General features: G+C 40.9%; 1 protein-coding gene across 1 annotated transcript; it reads left to right on the plus strand.

Moving 5' to 3' along the window:
* The first annotated feature begins 4,728 nt into the window (after nucleotides 1-4,728).
* LOC133454507 (folylpolyglutamate synthase, mitochondrial-like) lies at nucleotides 4,729-19,142 on the plus strand. Its single transcript, XM_061733228.1, has 14 exons — nucleotides 4,729-4,895; nucleotides 6,923-7,051; nucleotides 8,300-8,353; nucleotides 8,449-8,513; nucleotides 9,532-9,646; nucleotides 9,726-9,803; nucleotides 12,012-12,073; nucleotides 13,665-13,767; nucleotides 14,565-14,820; nucleotides 14,912-14,998; nucleotides 15,640-15,790; nucleotides 16,838-16,913; nucleotides 17,594-17,660; nucleotides 18,796-19,142. The coding sequence occupies exons 1-14, from the start codon at nucleotides 4,863-4,865 to the stop codon at nucleotides 19,131-19,133; spliced, it is 1,614 nt and encodes a 537-aa protein (XP_061589212.1). The 5' UTR covers nucleotides 4,729-4,862; the 3' UTR covers nucleotides 19,134-19,142.
* Nucleotides 19,143-25,432: the final 6,290 nt, after the last annotated feature.

Below are 25,432 nucleotides of genomic sequence, written 5' to 3' on the forward strand. Positions count from 1 at the left end.
GCCCCCACAAAACCAATTCATATACACCTTTCAAATAAAGGATTAAGTAAATAAAGTATATTTAAACTAACAAAGATTCATTTTGGCCTCAACAATACAGGTGTGTACCGATTTTCGTTCATGTACGTCAAACCGTATTCTGGGGCTTGAGGCACAAAGTTTTTTCTGTCTGAACCAATCAGATGAAGGGTGGGGGGGGGGGGGGGGCGCTTTTTGGGGTCTATCGTCGCCACGGTAACGCTTTTGACTGAGAAAAGTAATGCGTGGTGTCGGAGGATGGAGACGCACATTTTGATGTATAACACACCTGGGGGCACGTTACGGTTCGGGCCGTATTAACTGCCGAAGGAATGCCATAAATTAAGCCCAAATGACACGATTAATTCAAAATGGCTGACTTCCTGTTCAGTTTCGGCCATGGCTCCAAGAGACTTTTCTTTAAGTTGTGACATGATACAGGTGTGTAGCGATGTTCGTGCATGTACGTCAAACCGTATTGTGGGGCTTGAGGCACAAAGTTTTCTAGGGGGCGCTGTTGAGCCATTAGGCCACGCCCATTAATGCAAACCAGGCCTGGCTTGGTGATAAATTTGGTGACTTTTGGGGCACGTTTAGGGGGAAAAAAGGACCTCATTTCGTCGAAAGAAAGAAAGAAAGAAAGAATAATTCCTACATTCCTCGGGCCCTAATTACTATTTCCATGTAAACTCGAAGGAACATAGTTTAATTCTGAATTATTTAATTCGGAATAATGAATTCCGAATTAAAAAACTCTTACCCCGTCCACACGTAGCCGGGTATTTTTAAAAACGAATATTTCCCCCTTCCGTTTATAAAAAAATTTGCATCCACACGTAACCGAAGATCTGCGTTTTCGACCACATTCATAAGCATTCTAACCTGTAGATAATCTGCGGCTCCCGGGGAAGCTCCGCGGGCTCCTCCGCTCCGCCGCTCCGGGGCTCCGGGGCTCCGGGGGGCTCGGCGGGGCTCGGCGGGGCTCCGCGGAGGTTCAGCCTCCGCGGCTCCGCGGAGCCCTCTGTGTCGGTGTAACGCAGTAAGCGGCCGGTCAAGAGCAGAGACCATTTATTTAATAAATGGCTTGGAGAACAGATGCTGGATCATCTGTATTTCTATAGTAAACAAAAGTCGCACGTCAGAGCAGATTTGTTGTTGTTTTGGCGCATAATGTGACGTTCGAAAACGCAAATCTCCGGTTATGTGTGTCCACACGCATCTACATAAACGGAGTTTTCAAAAATCTTCACTTTGCCCGGAGTTTTTTTAAACCTTCGTTTATTTGCGTTTTCGTGTGGATGACAGGTCCAAACGTAGGAAAATATCTCCGGTTTAGCAGATATCCGCAGATATCCGGCTACGTGTGGACGGGGTCATAATGTAACCGTGGCCGTTTACAAATCAAACACTCCAAAAGCCAAACATCCATATGAAAATAAGACCCCGTCCACACGTAGCCGGGTATTTTTAAAAACGAATATTTCCCTCCTCCGTTTATAAAAAAATTTGCATCCACATTACATCGTTTTTAAAAAAAATCCCCTTCCACAAATAACCGAAGATCTGCGTTTTCGACCACATTCATAAGCATTCTAACCTGTAGATCATCCGCGGCTCCGCGGCTCCTACACCGTAGGGTGCGCATCGCCGCGTACCCTACGGCGTAGGCTCTGTGTCGGTGTAACGCAGTAAGTGGTGGTCAAGACCAGAGACCATTTATTTAATAAATAGAGAACAGATGCTGGATCATCTGTAGTTCTGTAGTAAACAAAGGTTGCACGTCAGAGCAGATTTGTTGTTGTTTTGGCGCATAATGTGACGTTCGAAAACGCAAAACTGCGGTTGTGTGTGTCTACACGCATCTACATAAACGGAGTTTTCAAAAATCTTCACTTTGCCCAGAGTTTTTTTAAACCTTTGTTTATTTGCGTTTTCTTGTGGATGACAGGTCAAAACATAGGAAAATATCTCCGGTTTAGCAGATATCCGCAGATATCCGGCTACGTGTGGACGGGGTATCAGATAAGTAAATTAAAAATAAAAGGTAAAAACAGAACAGTTGCCATAAAAATACTAATAAGGATAGAAAAAGTGTAGTGTAATATTGCACAGTTATTCAATTTGTTGGTCCTCCACTATATATATATATATATATATATATATATATATATATATATATATATATATATATATATATATATACATACATACATGTCCACTTTGCACCTTGTACATATATGTGTTCTTTGCTCCCAGCTGTTTATTTCCCCATGAAAGTCCAAAGGTCACAAACCCTCGCTAATAATTACCTACAAGTAATATAAGTAAAGAGACATAAAGATAAGTAAATATAACTCCATCTCTGACGTTTAAAGCAAACAAAACAGTTTTAAAATCGATAGAAAAACTGAGCATCAAAATATAATCAACGGGTTGTTTTTCCCGCGCTGAGTCGACCACGTGTTCGGCACCAACAGATCACGTGGGAACAACACGAGCCTCCGAGAGCAGCCAATCACAGGGAGTCTAAACCGGTCTAAACCACGCCCCTCTCCAACTGTAGCAGCGGGTCACGTGACCGCAGCCTCCCTCCGTTCTTCACACGGTCGCTTGTTTTTTATATTATCTTTTTTTTTTAAATACATACGAGGTTAAAAAAAATATATAATTTTAGTTTAGATAATAATTATAATAAACTGGATTTAAAGCCTTAAAAAGTTCGCGGGAAGGGAGAGAGTAACGTGTGAAGTCAGTTTACGGTTGGACATCCGAGTGACGTCACTACGGAGCCGAGACGCTCTTTCTTAATGAAATTAGATTTTAACATTCGATCAATCCACTCTAAACTTATTAGATGGTGCTTCTATTTTAAATTTGGTCATTTTTACATGAACAAGAATATTCTATGTTGATTTTTATGATATTTTATTTTTTTAATCGCCTATACATCACGTGACCTCCCTGGGATCGTAGTTCAATGCGATCACAGCGCCGTCCGCCAAACTCCATTGGGATAAACATAAATATATGTGTATATACATAAGAAAATACGTATTTTTTAAATACAAAATGACAAAATTTGTGTTTTATTTAGTACAACAATTCGGCTTTAGTTTCAAGTGAATTGGATTGCTGAAAATTAGATTTTAATATCTGACCAATTCACTCGAAACTTATTTGGCGACCCTTTAAAAAAAAAGGTAATTTTTATAAGAAAAACAATATTTGATGTTGATTTTTATAATCTTTTCTTTTTTTAATCGCCTATATGTCACGTGATCTGAAGAAGCATAAATCACCAGGACAACCTGGGTCGTAAGTTCAATGCGATCACAGCGCCGTCCGCCAAACATTGGGATAAAAATAAATAAGATAAGATAAGATGTTCCTTTATTAGTCCCACAGCGGGGAAATTCGCCGTGTACAGCAGCAAAGGGGATAGTGCAAAACAAGAGGCATCAATAGAAATAGAAATAATAATAATACATTAATAATAACAGAGTATGACACACTATAAACAGTACTGATATACAATAATAATAATAATAATAAAAATACTGGTATACAAATAAGATAACAGATGGATATTTACATAATTGCACGTTGTAGTGAATGATATTGCACATTATTTTCCAGTATGTATTTTCCAGTATGTACAGTATATACATTTATTGCCAGGTTGTTATGTATGTAAATATATGATTGGGATAAAAATAAATATATGTGTAGATAAAATTATAATAGTAAGATATAATAGAAAAATAATAACATATTATAAAATAAAATAAATAAATAAATAAAATTATAGAAAATAAAATAAAATAATAAAATAAAAAAGTTATAAAAAAAGCAAAAAATAAATTAAAAAAAATAGTGCTAAAAATAAGAAAATAAAATGATAGTAATAAAAGAATAAGATACAATTCTAATAGTAAAATGACACCCATGGTGGCCTGGAAACAAACAACAATAATAATAATAATAATAATAATAATAATAATAATAATAATAATAATAATAATAATAATAATAATAAAGCAATAATATTAATACAAAATATTAAGAAATTACAATAAAAATAAGATACAATTATAATAGTGAGATAAAATTGAAAAATAATAAAATCAAATTGTAAAAAATAAAATAAAATAAAAAGTTAATAAATAAAATAATAAAAATAGTGCTAAAAATAAGTAAATAATAATAAATTAAATTGAATGACAGTAATAAAAATGTTTATACAAAACGGTAAAAAAATAAAAATAAGTTAAAATTCTAATCATTCTAATAAGAAAATACGTATTCTTTAAATTAAAAAATATCGCCAAATTTGTGTTTTATTTAGTACAACAATTCGGCTTCGGTTTCAAGTGAATTGGACCCGTTGTTCGGAGGATATCGAAGCTGATGCCGCGTTCCATTTACCTCGGAGATCGGAAGTGGGAACTAGGAATGGCAGCCATCTTGGAATGGTAACTCGGGGGTGGTGAAGCTTCTCCCACTTTCCCAGTAGGAAATCCCACTTCGAGGGGCGTTCCAGTTGAAAATTCCGACTGGGAACTGGGAAATTCCGACTTCCGAGGACAAATGGAACGCGGCAAGAAAACGGTTCCTCCCAACCTGAAACCAACTTCAACCCCGAGCCGGAGCTGGAAAAGGTTCCTCCCAGCTCCCGTACCCGTTTCCGGTGACGTCAGGACACCATGGTGCTCTGGTCGCGCGTGCTGCTGCTGCTGCGCCTCGCGCCCCGGACCCGCACCCGCACCGGAGACGGCGCCTGCGCGTTCCTGGCCGGAGCCCCTGCGCGGTTCCACGGTACCCGGGCGAACCCGGAGTTGCCCGGGATGATGGACTACCAGGTAGGAAACTACTATCAGGTGAGAAACTACCAGGTAAAACTACCAGGTAGGAAACTACTATCAGGTAAAAACTACCAGGTGAGAAAACTACCAGGTAAAACTACCAGGTGAGAAACTACCAGGTGAGAAAACTACCAGGTAAAACTACCAGGTGAGAAACTACCAGGTGAGAAAACTACCAGGTAAAACTACCAGGTGAGAAACTACCAGGTGAGAAACTACCAGGTGAGAAACTACCAGGTAGAATAAACTATCAGGTAAAAAACAACTACCAGGTAAAACTCCCGGGCTGATAACGGGCTCGTCTCAGGACTGATAGGCTCTGCGTCGATTTAACGCAGAACCATAAATCTGCTTTACAGCGTAGGTGTGCGTCGGCGCGTAACCTATGGCGTAGGCTCTGCGTCGATTTTACGCGGAACCATAAATCAGGCTTCAGGTTCAGAGTCCAGCTTTAGGAGGAACTTTGGTGGAAAAAAAACTACCAAAACATCTGGATCAGGGTCGCCACCCGTCCCATAAAATACGGAATTGTCCTTTATTTGAGAAAAAAATGTCCCGTATTTTCATTAACATTACACACGTCTGTCACACACACACACCAACACTAAATTGATCAATAATAACAAAATAAAACACAGGAAACATTAAGGCCAGCAAAATCTTTGATTGTGTAAATGATGTTTTACACCATGTTCTAGTTGAATTATTGAAATAAATTAACTTTTACACCATGTTCTAGTTTAATTATTGAACTAAATTAACTTTTACACCAAATTCTAGTTGAATTATTGAAATAAATTAACTTTTACAGCATATTCTAGTTGAATTTTTGAACTAAATTAACTTTTACACCATATTCTTCACCTGTAGCTTATTCTACATCTGGGCTGATGTTACATACGTAGCATAGGAGGCTATTTCAGTTGCTAATGGTTGTCTGTCTGTACAGTCATGAAAGTTCAATGCTATTAAAGCACGTTAAACTTTAAATCAAAGCATTTTGGTTTTTCATATAAAATAAACACATTTTTATGCAGTTTAGAAGTTTTGGGGCTTTTTTTTGGCGCCTGTGCTGCTGAAATCGGGGCGTCCCTTATTTCTATTTCTGAAAGGTGGAAACCCTAATCTGGATTAAAACCCTTTTCACGACCGTTTGAAGTGTTAAAATCCCATTTAAGTTCAATTGGAGCCGTCAATGGATGTCATATTCGTGAATGAACTATCGAAAGATCGTTTTTTAAATAAATCTTTCTTTTTTCTGCGCCTTTTTTTTCCAAATAAAGGTGAATTTTGTTTATAAAAAAGTATGATAAAAGAGAACATATGTTAACTGTCAGAGTTTACCTCCTCCTTAAAAAGTTACATTTGCTAAAATAAGGCCATTAAATGTCTTAGTTTGTCTTAAATCTCAACCAGGGGGTCTTACTTTTTGAATCTTAATCATTAAAAAGTTTATTTTCATCCTGAGTTTCCAGATTGAGCAAGTTTCAGCCCAATTGGGCTGAAAAATAGATATTTGGGCTGCTTTCCCTGGCTTTTACTAAATATGTAGGAGATATTATTCACAAATAACTTAATAATTTAGGGTTTTAACTGTAAAAAATGTATTATTTGGGCTGGTTTTTAAATTTTTCGGATGGTTTTAGGTTGCGTTTGGGCTGGAAATGGGCAGATCTGGCAACCTTATCTTAAATCTTCTTTAAAAATGGTTTTAAAAAGTCTTGAATCTCAATCATAGGGTCTTAATTTTTGAATCTTAATCATTAAAAGGTTTATTTTCATCGTTTTGAGGAGAATCTCCGGAACCTGGGTTGCCAGATCGACATTTTTCAGCCCCATTGGGCTGAAAAATGTTGATCTGGCAACCTGGATTTCTTACTGACTTGAATATTTCCATGGATGCCGTGTGTTTTACTGACTTGAATATTTCCCAGGATGCCGTGTGTTTTACTGACTTGAATATTTCCCAGGATGCCGTGTGTTTTACTGACTTGAATATTTCCCAGGATGCCGTGTGTTTTACTGACTTGAATATTTCCCAGGATGCCGTGTGCACGCTGAACACGCTGCAGACGAACGCTAGCGCGCTGGAGCAGGTCCGGCGGGGGCGGAGCCTCCCGGCGCAGCAGCTGGACGCCATGACGGGCTTCCTGGAGCGGGCCGGCCTATCGGTGAGTTCTGGGATTAAACCGGATTAAACCGGTTTATCGGTGAGTTCTGGGATTAAACCGGATTAAACCGGCCTATCGGTGAGTTCTGGGATTAAACCGGATTAAACCGGCCTATCGGTGAGTTCTGGGATTAAACCGGATTAAAGGTGAGTTCTGGGATTAACCCGGATTAAACCGGTTTATCGGTGAGTTCTGGGATTAAACCGGATTAAACCGGCCTATCGTGAGTTCTGGGATTAAACTGGATTAAACCGGCCTATAGGTGAGTTCTGGGATTAAACCGGATTAAACTGGTCTATCAGTGAGTTCTGGGATTAAACCGGATTAAACTGGTCTATCAATGAGTTCTGGGATTAAACCGGATTAAACTGGTCTATCAGTGAGTTCTGGGATTAAACCGGATTAAACCGGACTATCGGTGAGTTCTGGGATTAAACCGGATTAAACTGGTCTATCAGTGAGTTCTGGGATTAAACCGGATTAAACCGGATTAAACCGGCCTATCGGTGAGTTCTGGGATTAAACCGGCCTATCGGTGAGTTCTGGGATTAAACCGGATTAAACCGGCCTATAGGTGAGTTCTGGGATTAAACCGGATTAAACCGGCCTATAGGTGAGTTCTGGGATTAAACCGGATTAAACCGGCCTATCAGTGAGTGGAGGCGTTCAGGGACCGAAAGAGTTGTGTTTTGTTTTTGTCTTTTTAAAGTGGCAGACTTTTTTTCTCGCTAAATTCTGGGATTAAAGTCGGAATTCCGACTTCAATCTGGGAATTCTGATTTTTTTTTTTTTTCAAAATTCTGAGATTAAGGTAAAAATTCTGAGATTAAAGTTGGAATTTTTGGATTGAAATTGGAATTTTTCGATTGAAGTTGGAGTCCTGAGATAAAATTCTGAATTCTGACTTTTTTTCTCAAAATTCTGAGAATAAAGTAAACATTCTGAAATTGAAATCTGAATTTTTGGATTGAAGTCGGAATTTTCAGATTAAAATCATAATCTTTGGATGAAAGTTGGAATCTTGAGATTAAAGTCAGACTTTTTTTTCCTCAAAAGTCTGCCTTTATTTTTCCTCCAAATTCTGAGATTAAAGTCAGAATTTTGACTTTTTATCCCTCTCTCAAACTCGGAATCTTTGGATCAAAGTCGGAATTTTGGGGATTAAAGTCAGAATTCTAATTATTTTTTTATTTTTTTTAATCTCAAAACTCTTAAACTAAAGTCAGAATTGTGTGGTGTTTTTTCCAGGTGGAGGCGTTGGATCACCTGAACATCATCCACGTGACTGGGACCAAGGGCAAGGTGAGTTCCAGGTCGTCTTTAGGGGTTGGGGGTTGGACTCCCGGAGGGTTTTTAACCTTTAACCTTTAACCCCGATGTCTCCGTGGTTTCCTCAGGGCTCCACCTGCGCCTTCACCGAGCAGATCCTGAGGAGTTACGGCTTCCGGACGGGATTTTACAGGTGATTCACGGTCGCGGTTTATTTGTTGAGCAGTTGTTACTTAATATTAACCCTTGTACCGTCTTTGGTCAAAATGACCTAATTCTCCCCTTCCTTCCTTCCTTCCTTCCTTCCTTCCTTCCTTCCTTCCTTCCTTCCTTCCTTCCTTCCTTCCTTACTCCCTTCTTTTCTCCCTTCTTTTCTCCCTTCCTTTGTTTTGTCCTTCCTTCCTTCCTTCTTTTCTCCCTTCCTTCGTTTTTTCCTTCCTTCTTTTCTCCCTTCCTTCCTTCCTTACTCTCTTCTTTTCTCCCTTCCTTCGTTTTTTCCTTCCTTCCTTGTTTTCTTCCTTCCTTCCTTCCTTCCTTACTCCCTTCTTTTCTCCCTTCCTTCCTTCCTTCCTTCCTCCCTCCCTCCCTTCCTTCTTTCCTCTGTCCTTGACCTGAAGACAGCACAAGGGTTAATAAACACAAGTGTAAATATAGATAGATAAAAATCATTAAGTAATAAAACCTGTTACCGTTGATAAACCGGTCATTAATGACCGTAAAGTTAAAGTGCTAGAGTTGGTAAAGTCAGATCAGAATCCTGAAATTAATGTCTGAATTCTGGGATTTAAGTCAGAATTCTGAGATTAAAGTCTGAATTCTGGGATTAAAGTTTGAATTCTGGGATTACAGTCTGAATCCTGAGATTAAAGTCTGAATTCTGGGATTACAGTTTGAATTCTGGGATTACAGTTTGAATTCTGGGATTAGAGTTTGAATTCTGTGATTAACGTCTGAATTCTGGGATTACAGTCTGAATCCTGAGATTAAAGTCTGAATTCTGGGATTACAGTTTGAATTCTGGGATTAAAGTCTGAATTCTGAGATTAAAGTCTGAATTCTGAGATTAAAGTCTGAATTCTGGGATTAAAGTCTGAATTCAGGGATTAGTGTCTGAATTCAGGGTTTACAGTCTGAATTCTGGGATTAACGTCTGAATTCTGGGATTAACGTCTGATTTCTGGGATTAACGTCGTACTTCCCTCCGGCTCCAGCTCCCCACACCTGGTCCAGGTCCGCGAGCGGATCCGGATCAACGGGCGGCCCATCGGGAAGGAGCTCTTCACCAAATACTTCTGGCAGGTGTACGGACGGCTGGACGACACCAAGGTGGGTGACGCGACGCCGGCGGAGACGCCGCCCTCATTCTTTGGTGGATTGAGCTGGTGAGAAACTGTGGTTTCCCCAGGAGGCCCACGGGGGCGCGATGCCGGCGTACTTCCGCTTCCTCACCATCCTGGCCTTCCACGTCTTCCTGCAGGAGAAGGTGAGTGGAGCCGCCGCCGAGCATGCTGGGTAGAAACGGGCCGCCGCCGGGCATGCTGGGTAGAAACGGGTTGGTGTGGATTTGGTCGGGGGTCGGGGAGAGTTGGGAGTGCTGGTGGTTTGTGGGTAATCAATGGTACGGGGGAGGGGAAAAATAGAATTCTGAAGAAAAAGTCAGAATTCCGACTTTAATCTCACAATTTTGAAAAGTCTGAATTCCCACTTTAATCTCTGAATTCCAAATTAGAGAATCAGAATTGGTACTTTTTCAGAAGCCTAACTTTCTTTTTCTCCATTTCTAAAAAAAAAAGTCTTGAGAAAAAAGTAGTAATTCTCGCTTTAATTTAAAAATTCTGAGAAAATATTTAGAATTCTGCGATTCGAGTCAGAATTCAGAGAAAAAAATGTAATCCCAGAATTCTGACTTTTTCCCTTCAGTGGCGCTAATCCTGCTCCGTAGCCCGATTGGGTTATTGTTTATAGTAAACGTTACATCTCCGACATGAGACACAAACTAAAGTCGTAATTTGGGATTAAAGCCTGAATTCTGAAAATAAAACCCTGAATTCCGCAATTAAAATTGGAATTCTGGGATTAAAGTCGGAATTCTGGGATTTAAAATCAGGATCCTGAGATTAAAGTCGGAATTCTGACCTTTTTTTCCAAAAAAGTGGGATTAAAATCGGAATTCCGACATTCAAGTTGGAATTCTGGCATTGATGTCTGAATTTTGAGATTAGTCACAATTCTTACCTTTTTTTTTTCCCCCTGAAAATTCTGAGATTAAACTGGGAATTTCTGGATTAAAGTCAGAATTCTGGGGTTATGAGACAAACTGCTTGACCAGAGAGCAATTGAAAACAATTAACCCTTGTGCTGTCTTCGGTTCAAGGAAGGAAGGAAGGAAGGAAGGAAGGAAGGAAGGAAGGAAGGAAGGAAGGAAGGAAGGAAGGAAGGAAGGAAGGAAGGAAGGAAGGAAGGAAGGAAGGAAGGAAGGAAGGAAGGAAGGAAGGAAGGAAGGAAGGAAGGAAGGAGAGAGCAGGAGGAAGGAAGGAAGGAAGGAAGGAAGGAAGGAAGGAAGGAAGGAAGGAAGGAAGGGGCCGCTCGGTGGCGCAGTGGGTTAAGCAGCGGGCCATATACTGAGGCTACAGTCCTCCTGCAGCGGTCGCGGGTTCGAATCCAGCCCGCGCACCTTTGCTGCGTGTCTTCCCCGTTCTCTCTCTCTACCCCTTTCCAATCTGCATCTCAATAAAGGGCCACTAGAGCCCAAACAAACCTTTTAAAAAAGGAAGGGAAGAAGGGAACAAGGAAGGAAGGGAAAAAGGAAGGAAGGAAGGAGAGAGCAGGAGGAAAGAAGGAAGGGAAGAAGGAAGGAGAGAGCAGGAGTAAGGAAGGAAGGAAGGAAGGAAAGAGGAAGGAAGGAACGAACAGGAGAATTAGGTCATTTTGACCCAAAGACAGTGTTGGAGTCCCAAATCAACATAACATAAACAAGGAAAGACACAGAGGCTGTTGATTTTTAAGGCTTTCTTCAAAAATGTGGGGAGGAGAGCAGAGGAGTGCAGGGCCCGCAGGCCCTCACAGAGAACTCACAAGCTCTTCTCCCACGATCTTCTTGCAGCATCAGCTTTTTATTGAGAATTTGTGCAAGGAACATGACCATTTTAAGACAGCCAATAGTAGACAGTGAATGGACAATGGGAGGAAACAGACGGAGGTAACAGACATCGGGGTCAAAAGGTCACACATGTGACATTTCAGTTAAAGAGGAACTAATCTGTGGTATGCAGAAACAAACAGACATCTTTAACTTAAAGCTTTTTAAAAGCAACGGGTCACATAGGTCAAATGCCTTCCTGGGCAAAAAAAACAGGAACCTCTTGGGGGTCTTGAAACAGATGCGTCCAACTAACCCTCCAGTTAACCTCAAAGACAATGAGACAGTTGTTAACAAAAATGTGACAAGCATGTGGAAAACAGGCAGTTTTCCAAGCTGACCTAATAAACCTGATTCTGATAGTTTCACAAGGACAAGACTAAGTCAAAAGTTTGATTAATCTCACAGACAGTACAAGGGTTAAAATAAATACACAAAAAAATATCAACTGTTTCCAGAAATGTAAGAAATGTCTGACTGAATCTAACCGGTTAGGGTTAGGCTTCTAACCCTAATCCTAATCTAACTAGCCTTCCTCCTCGTCTTCGTCAGGTGGACTTAGCCGTGATTGAAGTGGGAATCGGAGGAGCGTACGACTGCACCAACATCCTACGGTAGGTTCTAGAGTGGATGTAGCGCTTATTAACCCGGCATACGTATATGCCCATATGTCCAATATTTCAACATGTAGGGATTATCTAGCGTGTTAGCGTGCTAAATAAGTCGAAATGTCGAGAAAAAAGTCAAAATGTCGAGAAAAATGTTGAGAAAAAAGTCGAAATGTCGAGAAAAAAGTCAAAATGTCGAGAAAAATGTCGAGAAAAAAAGTCGAAATGTCGAGGAAGAAAGTCGAAATGTCAAGGAAAAAAGTTGAAATTTCGACAAAAAAAGACGAAATGTTGAGGAAATAAAACAGCACGCACACACGGAAAAACACAAAAAAATGCACGCACGAAATAATGCACGCAAAAAAACACGCACGTACGCGTATCGATATTACATATCGATACGTATACGTTCCTCCAGCCAACTGGTTCTGTAGAACCCGCGGACTCTTCCCAGCTGTGTGGCAGTGAGCACCTTCCTTGCACTTATTAATAGATATAGAAAAAAGTGGAAATGTCGAGAAGAAAGTTGAGAAAAAAGTTGAAATGTCGAGAAAAAGTCGAAATCTCAAGAAAAAAGTTGAGAAAGAAAGAATATCGAGAAAAAAAGTTGAGAAAAAAGTCAAAATGTAGAAGAAAAAAGTTGAAATGTTGAGAAAAAAGGCGAAATGTCAAGAAAAAAGTTGAGAAAGAAAGAATATCGAGAAAAAAAGTTGAGAAAAAAGTCAAAATGTAGAAGAAAAAAGTTGAAATGTTGAGAAAAAAGGCGAAATTTCGAAAATGCACGAAAAACGCATGCACGCACGCGTATACGTTCCTCCAGCCAGCTGGTTCTGTAGAACCCGCGGACTCTTCCCAGCTGTGTGGCAGTGAGCACCTTCCTCGCACTTCTTAATAGATATTTATTATATTATTTATTTATCTATTATAATTTTATTTTAACTATTTTTACTATTAATAAACAATTAAAAAAATAAATGTTTACCGTAGTAATCCCAGAATGGGGAAATTCTTTCTCTGCATTTAACCCATTTTCTAGCTGAACCAGTAGCAGTGGTCGCCATGCGACGGCACAGCGCCCGGGGAGCAGTAAGGGTTAATGCCTGCCTTGCTCAGGGGCCCAAAGGGGCCGACCTCGGTTGCAATCCAGGGGTTTGAACCCTAACCCTAATCCAGACTCCAGCCCTCCGCTGGAACCACTAGGCTACCATTAGAATTTTATGACCTTTTTTCTTTACTGTTTTTTATAACTTTTTATCAATATCATTTTATTTTATTTAACTTATTTTATTATTTACTTATTTTTAGCATTTTTATTTTATTATCGTTGTTGTTTTTTTTTACTGTTTATTTTATAACTTTTTATCACTATAATTTAATTTTATTTAACTTTTTTTTTATTTACTTTTAGCATTATTTTAACTTTTTATCACTATCATTTTATTTTATTAACTTATTTTTAGCATTATTTTTGTTATTATTTTTATTTTATTATTTTTATTATTATTTATTTTTTTATTATTTTTATTTTATTATTATTATTATTTTTATTATTATCATTATTATTATTATTATTATTATTGTTGCTGTTTGTTGCCAGGCGACCGTGGGTGTGCGGCGTCTCCTCCCTCGGCATCGACCACACCCAGATCTTGGGCGACACCCTGGAGCAGATCGCCTGGCAGAAGGGCGGGATCTTCAAGGTGGGTGTGGTTTCCGGCCCCGCCCCCAATGTGGGCGTGTCTCCAGGCATTTATGGAATTACTCTGTGTCTATTTGTATTGATTATTCTATTACTTAATACATATAGAATGACTACAAATGCAAATCAGAACAACATGATCGATTTCACTAATTATACACTGCAAAAACTCAAAATCTCAAGAATATTTGTCTTATTTCTAGTTAAAATGTCTCATTTTCAGTTAAAAAAAATCTCATTACATTTAAGCGTCTTTGAGTGCCCTGAAAAGCGCTATATAAATAAAATGTATTATTATTATTATTAAGACAAGACTCAAAAACAACAATTTTCACCTGTTTCAAGTAAATTTTCACTTAAAATAAGTAGAAAAATCTGCCAGTGGAACAAGATTTTTTTGCTTGTAATGAGAAGATAAATATTGTCAGGATTTGTCAATAATTTTCAGGATTTTTCTACTTATTTCAAGTGAAAATTTACTTGAAACTGGTGAAAATGGTCAAATAAGTTTTTTTTCTGGTAATGATTTTTGTTTTAAGTGTAATTAGATTTTTTGACTAAAAATGAGACATTTTAACTAGAAATAAGACAAATATTCCTGGTAAGATTTTGAGTTTTTGCAGTGAGCGAGACTGCATTTGAAAAAGTTCCAGTTTTCTTGACCACACAGATCAGCTACATAAACTTCTGTGATGAGTATTTGCTGGACGTGTTGATTGATACTCTAGTTCAGTTCTGTGACTCGTAACCTTGCCGTACCTTAGTAAGACTGAATTGACGCCACTGGTGTCTCCGCAGCCCGGCGTCCCCGCCTTCACCGTGTCCCAGCCGGACCCGGCCCTGGCCGTGCTGAGGGAGCGAGCCCTGGAGCGGCGCTGCCCCCTGTGGGTGTGTCCGGCGCTGGAGGACTACCCGGGCCCCGCCCACCCCGGGCCTGGCCCCGCCCCCGGCCACGCCCCCCTGCGCCTCGGCCTGGCCGGCGGCCACCAGCGGCTCAACGCCTCGCTAGCGCTGCAGCTGAGCTCGGCCTGGCTGCGGCGGCGCTGCGCGGCAGGTGAGGCTCCGGTTCCGGTTCTGGTTCTGGTTCCTGGTCCTGGTTCTGGTTCTGGTTCCGGGACCCACCAACGTCTCTTTGTCCCCGTTAGACGGAGGCGTGACCGCCGGGCCGGTGGAGGGCGACGCCCCGTTGCCGCGGGCCGCCGCCTTCAAGCCCAGCAGCATCATGGTGAAGGGTGAGTGGGAACATTATTATTATTTTTATTATTATTATTATTATTATGTTATTATACTGACTCCAATCTCAGAATTCTGACTTTTCTAAAAATTCTGAGATTAAAGTCAGAATTCCAGGATTAAAGTCAGAATTTTAATATTAAATTGGAATTCTGGGATTAAATTCTGACTTTTTCTTTTGAAAGATCCTCCTTTAAAAAAAATGTGGCTTCTGAAAAAAATTAAATTAAAATCAGAATTTTGACATTAAAGTCTGAATTCTGACACTAAAGTCTGAATTCTGAGATGAAAGTCGGAATTCTGGGATTAAAGTCGGAATTCTGGGATTAAAGTTGGAATTCTCACTTTTTTCTCAAAATGTTCACTTTTTTCTCAAAATCCCGAGATTAAATCCTGAGATTAGTCACAATTCTGCAATTAAAATCAGAATTTTGACACTAAAGTCTGAATTCTGAGATGAGAGTCTGAATTCTGGGATTAGTCTGAATTCCTGGATTAGAATCAGAATTCTGGGATTAAAGTCGTAATTCTGACTTTTTTCTGAGAATAAAGTCAGTATCCGAAAATTAAAATCAGAATTCCGTGATTAAAGTTTGAATTCCGAGATCAAAGTCGTAATTCTCCCTCTTTTCCCCGGCAGGCCTGGCAGACACGGAGTGGCCCGGCCGGAGCCAGACGCTAGCGCGTGGCACGCTCACCTACTTCCTGGACGGCGCCCACACCCTCCGCAGCATGCAGGCCTGCGTTCGCTGGTTCCGGGAGGCGTCGGCGCAGCGCGACCGGAGAGCCAGGTGACGCCCGGGGTGGGAATCGTGGGGTCGGGCTGGGCGATATGTATATATCTCCATATTTTCTAGCTGAATGTTGATACTCGATATATATCGATATTTTTCCTGTGCCATAATTGGGGTTTCCCCCAAAGCATTATAGCATAGCATCTCTGTTAGCATCTCTGTTAGCTTCTCTGTTAGCATAATTTTTTCTGAGGCAAACCCTTAAAAAAACAGTCAGTTTTAATACAAAGCCTCGTGCCAAATGTCACACAGGTTCCTTTATTAACAGAGGTCTGCACAATATCAACATGTATAAAACAAATGAAATAAAAATAAACTGCCTGCATATATAGAATAAAAATGCTTCTTGAATAAAATTAAACAAATATCCCTTTCCTGCACAACAATTAAATTAAAATACACTGTGCAATTAATACAATGTAGACAGTAACAGGCAGAAAGAAAGAAAGAAAGAAAGAAAGAAAGAAAGAAAGAAAGAGAGAAAGAAAGAAAGAAAGAAAGAAAGAAAGAAAGAAAGAAAGAAAGAAAGAAAGAAAGAAAGAAAGAAAGAAAGAAAGAAAGAAAGAAAGAAAGAAAGAAAGAAAGAAAGAAAGAAAGAAAGAAAGAAATTCCCGTTGATAACATTTTTGTATTGGTATTTTTTTTTTATCGTTATCAGGATAAATGCCAGAAATTATCGTGATACATTTTTTAGTCCATACCGCCCGTCTCTACTGTCAACACGGTCAGGTTTCAGCAACAAAGGAACTTTTCTGCCAGCGCGAGGGGTCAGTGTTGATGTTCAGTCAATTTGTCGCAAAATAAGCTTTATCGATATAAACGATATTGTCTCGTACCATATCGCGTTTGGAAATATATTGATATATATTAAAATCTCGCTATATCGCCCAGCCCTGGGTGGGGTCTGTGTTCCAGGGTACCAGGGGTCCGGGTTAGGGTTCTGGTTCTGGGGGGTGAGTCATGGTTCTGGGGTCTGTGTTCCAGGGGTCCGGGTTAGGGTTCTGGTTCTGGGGGGGAGTCATGGTTCTGGGGTCTGTGTTTCAGGGTACCAGGGGTCCGGGTTCTGCTGTTCAACACCTCGGGGGAGCGGGACTCTGACGCCATGCTGAAGCTGCTGGTGGTGAGTAGCTAGTAGCTAGCGCCGCCGCCAGTGATTATGTCATCGGCTGGTTCATCAACGGCCCGTTCCCGCGCTAACGGCCCGTTCCCGCGCTAACGGCCCGTTCCCGCGCTAACGGCCCGTTCCCGCGCTAACGGCCCGTTCCCGCGCTAACGGCCCGTTCCCGCGCTAACGGCCCGTTCCCACTAGGGGTGAGTATTGCCAAGGACCTCACGATACAATACACATCACGATACCTGAGTCACGATACGATACGATATTGCGATATCCAAATTTTGCGATATATTGCGATGTTATATAAAGTTTGCTGAAAACTGTAAAAAGCTTTTTGGATCTTAAAATCCGAGTTGCACGTTCATCAGATTATAGTGACAATTCATGGGACAAACTGAGTCAAAACAATGTTTTATTATAACTATACAAACTAAAGTTACAACATATTTGTATTTTTCATATTATTTACATCATATGAAATTAACATTAAATTTAGTATGAGGTTGCTTTAATTATGTGGCGAATATAAAATGAAAAAATCGGGGATAAAAAAAATAAAATAAAAATCGATATTAAAAATTTGAATATCGATATTGAATCAGCTGGAAAAGTATCGCGATATATTTCCATATCGATATTTTTGCCCACCCCTAGTTCCCACGGTAACTGTTTCCTGTCTCTCGTAGCCGTGTGGGTTTGACTTCGCCGTGTTCTGTCCCAACATCACGGAGGCCTCGGCCAATGGGAACGCAGGTATGTATATCTGTGTATAAGTACATGTATATCTGTGTACAAGTACATGTATATCTGTGTACAAGTATATCTGTGTACATGTATATCTGTGTACATGTATATCTGTGTACAAGTACATGTATATCTGTGTATAAGTACATGTATATGAATGAATGAATGAATGAATGAATGAATGAATCCCGGCACAGTACCCCAAGCGCCAGTGGCGCGGCTCTCAAACCTGTTGACTGTGTTGGGGGGGGTTGATAAGAGGGGGGGGGCCGGGGAAGGCGTTGACTGTAAAGGAAGGTGTATTTATCATTGTGTGAGCGGTAAGTCCGTGAACTTCGCTCAGAGCTGCTCTCAGCCAATGTCCTTGATGTTATCAGACGGCTCGGTACAGTTCTGAAAACAGGTCCACAGATGTTCCTGAGAGGGGAGGGTTAGTGGGGGCAGAGTCATCTTGTTTACATTCCACCAGGGAGATTGTGACTGGAGCTATCGGCCAAAAACCGCCCTGTCATGGCCGGATTATAGGATCAACAATTATATTGCAAGAACAGACAGACTCCAAACAGACAAATTTGTGATCAATTCCCGCCAAGCCGAGCTTCCAACTTCTCCAAGGTCTTATCCAGCTTGCGGTTTTGCTCTCCCAGCGTTAAAGTCAGAGTGTTGGTCGCTGAGCTTATCACCTCAGCAACGTCCGGCAGCTCTGAAAGAGCCAGAACAGCTGTCGACGACTTACGCGTTTGTCGATATACGAGGAATCCCCCTCCTCCTATCAAGAGAAATCCTGCTATCATAAATCCAATTATGAAGCATTTTCAACGTCCTCGACAGACAGAATCACCAAACACAACGGCTTCCAGTTTTTGTAGGAATCCATTTTGTATCCAGCAAAAAATGTCCCATCGGGGCAGGAGGGCTCCCTTACCTCCTGACTTCTCGTCGCAAAAATTTGGTCAATTGTGCTGAGAGACCAGTTAATCAATTCCATGATTGTAGAGTTTCAGAGGAGTGAAAAGGAGAGACTCTGAAGACGAGACAACAAAAGCTGTAGCAGGGCAAATAGGGAGGGAGAGGAGCAGAAAAGCTCATGTATATCTGTGGGTTAGGGTTACGGTTAACTTCAACCGTTTCCTTCTCTCTCCAGACCAGCAGAACTACAACGTCTCCGTGGAGAACATGCTGAACCGTTGCCTTGACAACCAGCGGAGCTGGCGCCTCCACGCCGGCCCCGCCCCCAACCCCTCCCTGCCCCGCCCCCTCCGCGCCGGCCCCGCCCCCGACTCCACCCGGGTCTTCCCCTGCATCCTCTCCGCCCTCCGCTGGGTGGCCCAGGGCCGCGACCCGGTCCTGGGGGGCCCTCCCGGGGGCCGGGCCCCCCCCAGCCTCGGGGGGCCGGCGGCCCCCGTCCACGTCCTGGTCACCGGCAGCCTCCACCTGGTCGGGGGGGCCCTGAAGCACCTGGACCCGGCGGCCTCCAGGTAGCCGGTCACCATGGGGGGAGAGGGGGGGACATTTACCCCTATGGGGGGGGGGGGGTTTAACACTATGGGGGGGGGGTTTACCCCTATGGGGGGGGGCCCACATGCACCTTGTCCGTCGCCTTAATCCAACGTTTGTATTTATAATTGACGCCGGGATTTCCCACGCCGGTGAATGAGCCTGAACGGTACGGGAGTTTTCCGACCATCAAATGTTTTTTACGTGGAAGAATGAACTTGTTCACGAGAAAAATCTCCAAGATTGTTTGTCTAGTCGGAAATAAAAGTCCAATGAAATATTGTGGCTTTGTTCTCGTTTTTTCAAAGGTTGCATTTGAACACACCGCACCATCCCCCCTCCTCTTTCCTCCCGCCCCCCAACCCTATCCTTGACCTTTGACCCCCCCCAACCCAACGTTACAATTTAAAATTGTATTACTTGCATATAAAGCCCAAAACGGCTTAGCTCCGCAGTATTTACAAGACCTGATAGTGCCTTATGTTCCTGGCAGAGCTCTCCGCTCTCAGAGTGCAGGTTTACTCGTAGTTCCTAGAGTATCTAAATGTAGATTTGGAGGGCGGGCGTTCTGCTATCAGGCACCATTACTATGGAACCAACTTCCAATCTGGGTTAAGGAGGCTGACACCACCTCCACCTTTAAAACTAAACTTAAAACCTTTCTGTTTAGTAAAGCCTATAGTTAGTGTTTAGTAAACCTCTAGCTGGTGTTGGTAAATCTCTAGGTAGTGTAAACTCTAGTGTGTTAGAGTCAGTAGTCATAGTTGCAGCTATAGAACAAGACTATAATAGTTAGTCTCAAATATAGCTTCGCGGTAGATATGCTGCTATAGGCTTATGCTGCAGGGGGCACCAACATGATCCGCTGGGCGGTGCCTCTCACCCTTCTTCTCCTCTCCTTTTCCCTTCCTCTCTTCTCCATTACCATTTTTATTTATTATAAATATCTCATAGCTATCGTTTTTGTCCATCGTTCCTGTAGTTTCTTGTGCTGGCCCCCCTTTTTTGTCTTTTGTGCATGTTTGCAGGCCGGAGCCTCAGGAGCTGCGTTCTGGCCTGTGCACGCACAAAAAAACGCACGCACGCACGAAAAAACGCACACGCACGATAAACCGCACGCATGAAAAAATGCACGTGTGTTTTTCCAACCACTTGGCCGAGGACACCACCCTATTCGGGTCACCGTCTCGTTGGAACCTCGGCCCCCCCAGTCGGTTCTGTCGGGGTACCAGGGGTCTGGGTTCTGGCTCTGGGGTCCGGAACAGGTCGAACCTTTTGTAACCTCGGCCAGATCTGTGCCTTCCCACGATTCTCTTTCTGTCTCCTCGGGGAGAAGTTCCTCGACCTCGTGATTCTTATCTTCAGGCCAATCAGTCTGATTAGATTAATCAGTAATTAGACACATCTGGACTCGGGACTCGGGGGGGATCAGAGGAAATGGACGGCATGTGAGTTCAATGTGAGCATGTGATGTTTCAGCTGTCTCAATCTGTCTTTCTTTTTTAAAAAGATGACTTCATTTTTGTTTTTTTTCTGTAAAATAACAAATAAAGACTCCAAATGACTTCCATTTGTGGCTCAAATCTTTAAAACCTATCAAAAAGTCACATAAAACTGTACTCTTTAAATAAATCTCAGATGTATTTGTGTTGTTGTTGTTGTTACATACGGTCGATTTTAAATAAAAAAACGTGATTTAAAGAAAAAAATAAACATCATATTTAGTCTTGTAGTCCGGTCGTGGGTGACCACCAGCGTTTTGGGGGATCATGGGAAATGTAGTCGAGTGTCAAGTTTGGAATTGTAGTTTTTTCTACAATTTGTCAAATTTCGAACAAAAAAGGAAAGAAGAGGAGGAAACGAGCAGAGGATGAAGGTACACAATATAATATAGACAATATAGAACAATATCATCTGATACAATTTATAAAATGTATTAGTTTTCTGAAATCCAAAATGTTCTATAATTATTATAACTTGTTTTATTTGATTGCTTCGCTTTTTATGTTAAACTAAAAAACCTGATATAATTTTTTTCTCTTTCTTTCTTTTTAAATCCCCTAATTCTATGTATCTTGAACTTTTGTACCACTTAATTTTCACTCGTAGTATTATTATTATTATTATTATTATTATTATTAATATCATATATTTATCCTTTTGAGAGTTTGTATTTCCAATTATTCAATAAAAATTGACGCCCTCTAACCACTTAATAAACCTAACGTATCAGTTTTGGAGTAATTTCCTGCTCTTTCTGCGTATTTATTGCTTTTTTTATGATAATAATGTAATTGTACTTCAAATTCACCGAATAGTATGACAATAAATGATTATGTTCTAACATAAGGCCTTTATTATGTTTAACTACGTATCCATGACTGTGAGCCGTGACTGCTTTGCCCCAGTGCGCATGCGCCGATCTCCCCGTACGTCAACGACGCCGCCATATTGGATGTGGCAAGACTGCGCTGGAAACTAATACAAGTGAATGGATTTATTTTCATAAAGTGTCTTTCTCCAAAGAAATTTAGGTTTTACGTCTCATTTATTCATTCACACACGCACTAATATACTCGGGAAACAGTTAGGCACCAAATATAATATATTTAATTTTCTCAGATGGCAAAAATAAGAACTTTATTGATCCCACATAGGAGTAATTCATGTTATATCAGCTATAGAGAACAAGGTAGTGCCGAAAAACAATATATATCCCCCTCACTAAAATAAGAAAAATAGAGAAACACATTTTCTCATCAACAAAACATTTTTAAATTTTCAAGTAACAAAATAACATATTTTAACTATTTTTCAGATTTTTTCAATTATTTTATTGTCTGAAAAATGGTTCAAATATGTTATTTTGTTATTTGAAATTTTTTAAATTTGTTTTGTTGATCTATTTTTCTATTTTTCTTATTTTTGGGAGGGGGGATTTATATAGTACTCGAGTTGCAAAAAATAAATCAGGGGGGATGGTGGATTTTATCATATGGGGACAGATAATTTGTGCTGATTACAAATAATATAATATATTACAAATAATAGCAGTGACCAAAACACCTGCAGAAATACTGCAGGAATGACATAGCAGCAGTTAAATGCAGCCTTCTGTAAGCTTTAAATATCCACTGGGCTTACATCAAATACACCAAAACACAACAATAAAAAACACTTTTCTGAACTTATCAATATGACTCTGTCCTTCACAGGATAGGTAACATGGATCACTGCAAAAACTCACAATCTTAACAAGAATATTTGTCTTATTTCTAGTTAAAATGTCTCATTTTAGTAAAAAAATCTCATTACACTTAAAACAAGACTCATCACTGGAAAAAACAACAATTTTCACCTGTTTCAAGTAAATTTTCACTTGAAATAAGTAGAAAAATCTGCCAGTGGAACAACATTTTTTTTGCTTATAGATAAATCTTGTTCCAGTGGCAGATTTTTCTACTTATTTCAAGTGAAAATTGACTTGAAACAGGTGAAAATTGTCAAATAAGTTATTTTTCTGGTGTTATTTTTCTGGTGATGACTCTAAATGTTGAAATAGCAGTAAAACCACATTCATTGATGAAATGACATAAGGGATGGAAAGGAGGGATGGCAGTTTTACAGGGGGGATGATTTGGACCGTTTTTATTTCGGGGGGGGATGATTTGGACCGTTTTTATTTCAGGGGGGGATGATTTGGACCGTTTTTATTCCAGGGGGGATGATTTGGACCGTTTTTATTCCAGGGGGGGATGATTTGTTCCATAAACTGATTCTTTCACAGAAACACAACGTTCCATCAATTTTGTCCTGCATCTTGTTTTTTTAAATCTCTGTTCCTTTTTTTTTTTTTAAAGTCTGTTTTTTACATTTTTCAAACATTTTTGCAATTGAAAAAGTGGAAAATACAAGTCATATGTCAACAATAAAAGAGAAACATTCAGGAGTGGTTACAGTAGTGGTATTCAAACAGATTAAAATAAAAGAAAGCAAAAGAAAGAAACACACCTAACATACATACACGTTAGACCACAATCAGACCAGGACAGAGACAAAGACAAAGACACGCTCACTAAGACAAAGACGGAGACAAAGACGAAGATATTGATAAAGACGAAGACAAGGACAAAGCCGAAGACAGAGACAAAAACATAGACAACTGGCTGGAGGGAGCATGTACCCGCCTAGGTCAGACGGACGGCACCAGGAGCGGACGCAGCCCACAATTGTACAAGTCAAATCATATAACAGCCGAGCCAGCGGAGAAGATTAGAGAGATACACTATTTCAAACCTGCGATCATAGAAAGTAAAGGGGCCCATATTTTCTCGAACTGTGGCACCCTGTCGGAGAGAACAAATCTGATACTTTCTAGATGAATAACATTCCCTAGCTCCTTTATCCACATTTCAACAGTGGGAGGGCTCTCCGATTTCCAGAATTGGAGTATTAACTTCCTGGCCACTAGAGTAGCAAGCTTAACTGCCTGGCGTTCAAACTTGTTCCGTGCCCAGCCCCGTTCCACAACGCCAAACAGCGCCGTCAGCGGTTCAGGGGGGAAATCTCTCTGAAATGCTTTAGACATGAAATCAAAAATGCCACTCCAGAAGGCCTGCAGTTTACGACAGTGAATAAATAAGTGAGCCAACGTGCCTTCCTCAGTGATACACTTGCAGCACATAGGAGAACCATTGTGAATTTTGTGCAATTTAACCGGAGAGAAGTGTAGCCTGTGGATTATTTTAAATTGGATTAAAGAATGCCTGATGTTAATGGAGCTCCTATGAACATTGTCAATGCATTCTTCCCACATATCTTCCGGAATGTCTACACCTAAGTCTGCTTGCCACAGCTGCTGGAGGTGAGATGATGATGGGCTAGAGATATTCTGCAGGGTATCATAAACTCGGGAGACCGCACCCTCACTAAAGGGTAGGATATCCATAAGGCAGTCTAAAACAGGATGACGTGTTTTCTGTTCAAAATTATCAAGATGGGATCTAAAAAAGTCTCTGATCTGAAAGAACCTGAAATGATGCGTGATCGGCAGCTGGTACATTTCACTAAGCTGTTGAAAGGAAACAAACTGATCCTTGATATAAAGATTATCTAACGAGTCGATGCCCTTGTCTCTCCATGTTCTGAACACAGAGTCAGTCAAACCCGGTTTAAAGGCGTGGTTGCCGCATATGGGCGTGTGTAAATACATTTTAGGGGCTTTCACAAATGAAAGTAATTGAGACCAAACCTTTAAGGAGTTTTGAATGATCGGGTTACAATTAAATACTGTTTTGTTAAATTTGACGGGGGCGTTTAACAATGCAGGAAGACTAGTGTTTACGCATGATAGGTGTTCCAACCGCAGCCAAGAAGGCATATTCTCTATGCTATTGCCGACATAACAGTCATACCAGTGAGCCAGAAAGTTCCAGTGAGCCGCAAAGTAATATTGTCTAAAATGAGGGAGGCCAAAGCCCCCTTCATCCTTACGCTTGATAAGATGCGACATCTTTATTCTTGGAGCTTTATCGAACCAGATGAAGGCAGAGATCACAGAGTCTAAATTCTTAAAGTAGTATTGCGGAATACTCACTGGGAGTGACTGAAAAATATACAGGAATCTTGGTAATGTAACCATTTTGATTGCGTTTATGCGCCCTGCCATGGAGATGGGCAAAGTTTTCCAAAATTCAATATTGCTTTTCAGTTGCTTCATCTTGTCCGCCCAGTTTAACTTCAGCAGCTGATCTAGTTTAGACGTCACTATAATACCCAAACTTTTAAATTTGTGCAAAACTATTTTGAAGGGAGTGGACTCCAAGTGAGACATGTCTACGACCTCAGATAAAGGCATCAATTCGCTCTTGGACCAGTTGATACGGTAACCGGAGAAGGCACCAAACTCATTAATGAGGTTCAGTAAGGGTGGAATGGAGGTTTTTGGGTCGGAAATATATAGAACCACGTCGTCAGCGTACGCTGATATTTTGTGTACAGTGCCATTTTGCACTATTGGACGTATAGCCTCGCTAGAACGTATGCGGGAGGCCAGGGGTTCCAGCGCGAGAGCGAAAATGTATGGAGATATCGGGTCCCCCTGCCTAGTCCCCCGAGATAGTCTGAAGGGGGCCGATTCGGTTCGATTGGTGACTACTGTAGCCGCTGGTTCCCGATATATAATACGCATCCAGTTAATGAACGCTTCGCCAAAACCAAACCTGGACAAAACAGACAACATATACGGGTGCTCAATTTGATCAAACGCTTTCTCCGCGTCTAAC

The sequence above is a fragment of the Cololabis saira genome, chromosome 11 (genome assembly GCF_033807715.1).
Source record: "Cololabis saira isolate AMF1-May2022 chromosome 11, fColSai1.1, whole genome shotgun sequence".
NCBI lineage: Eukaryota > Metazoa > Chordata > Actinopteri > Beloniformes > Belonidae > Cololabis > Cololabis saira.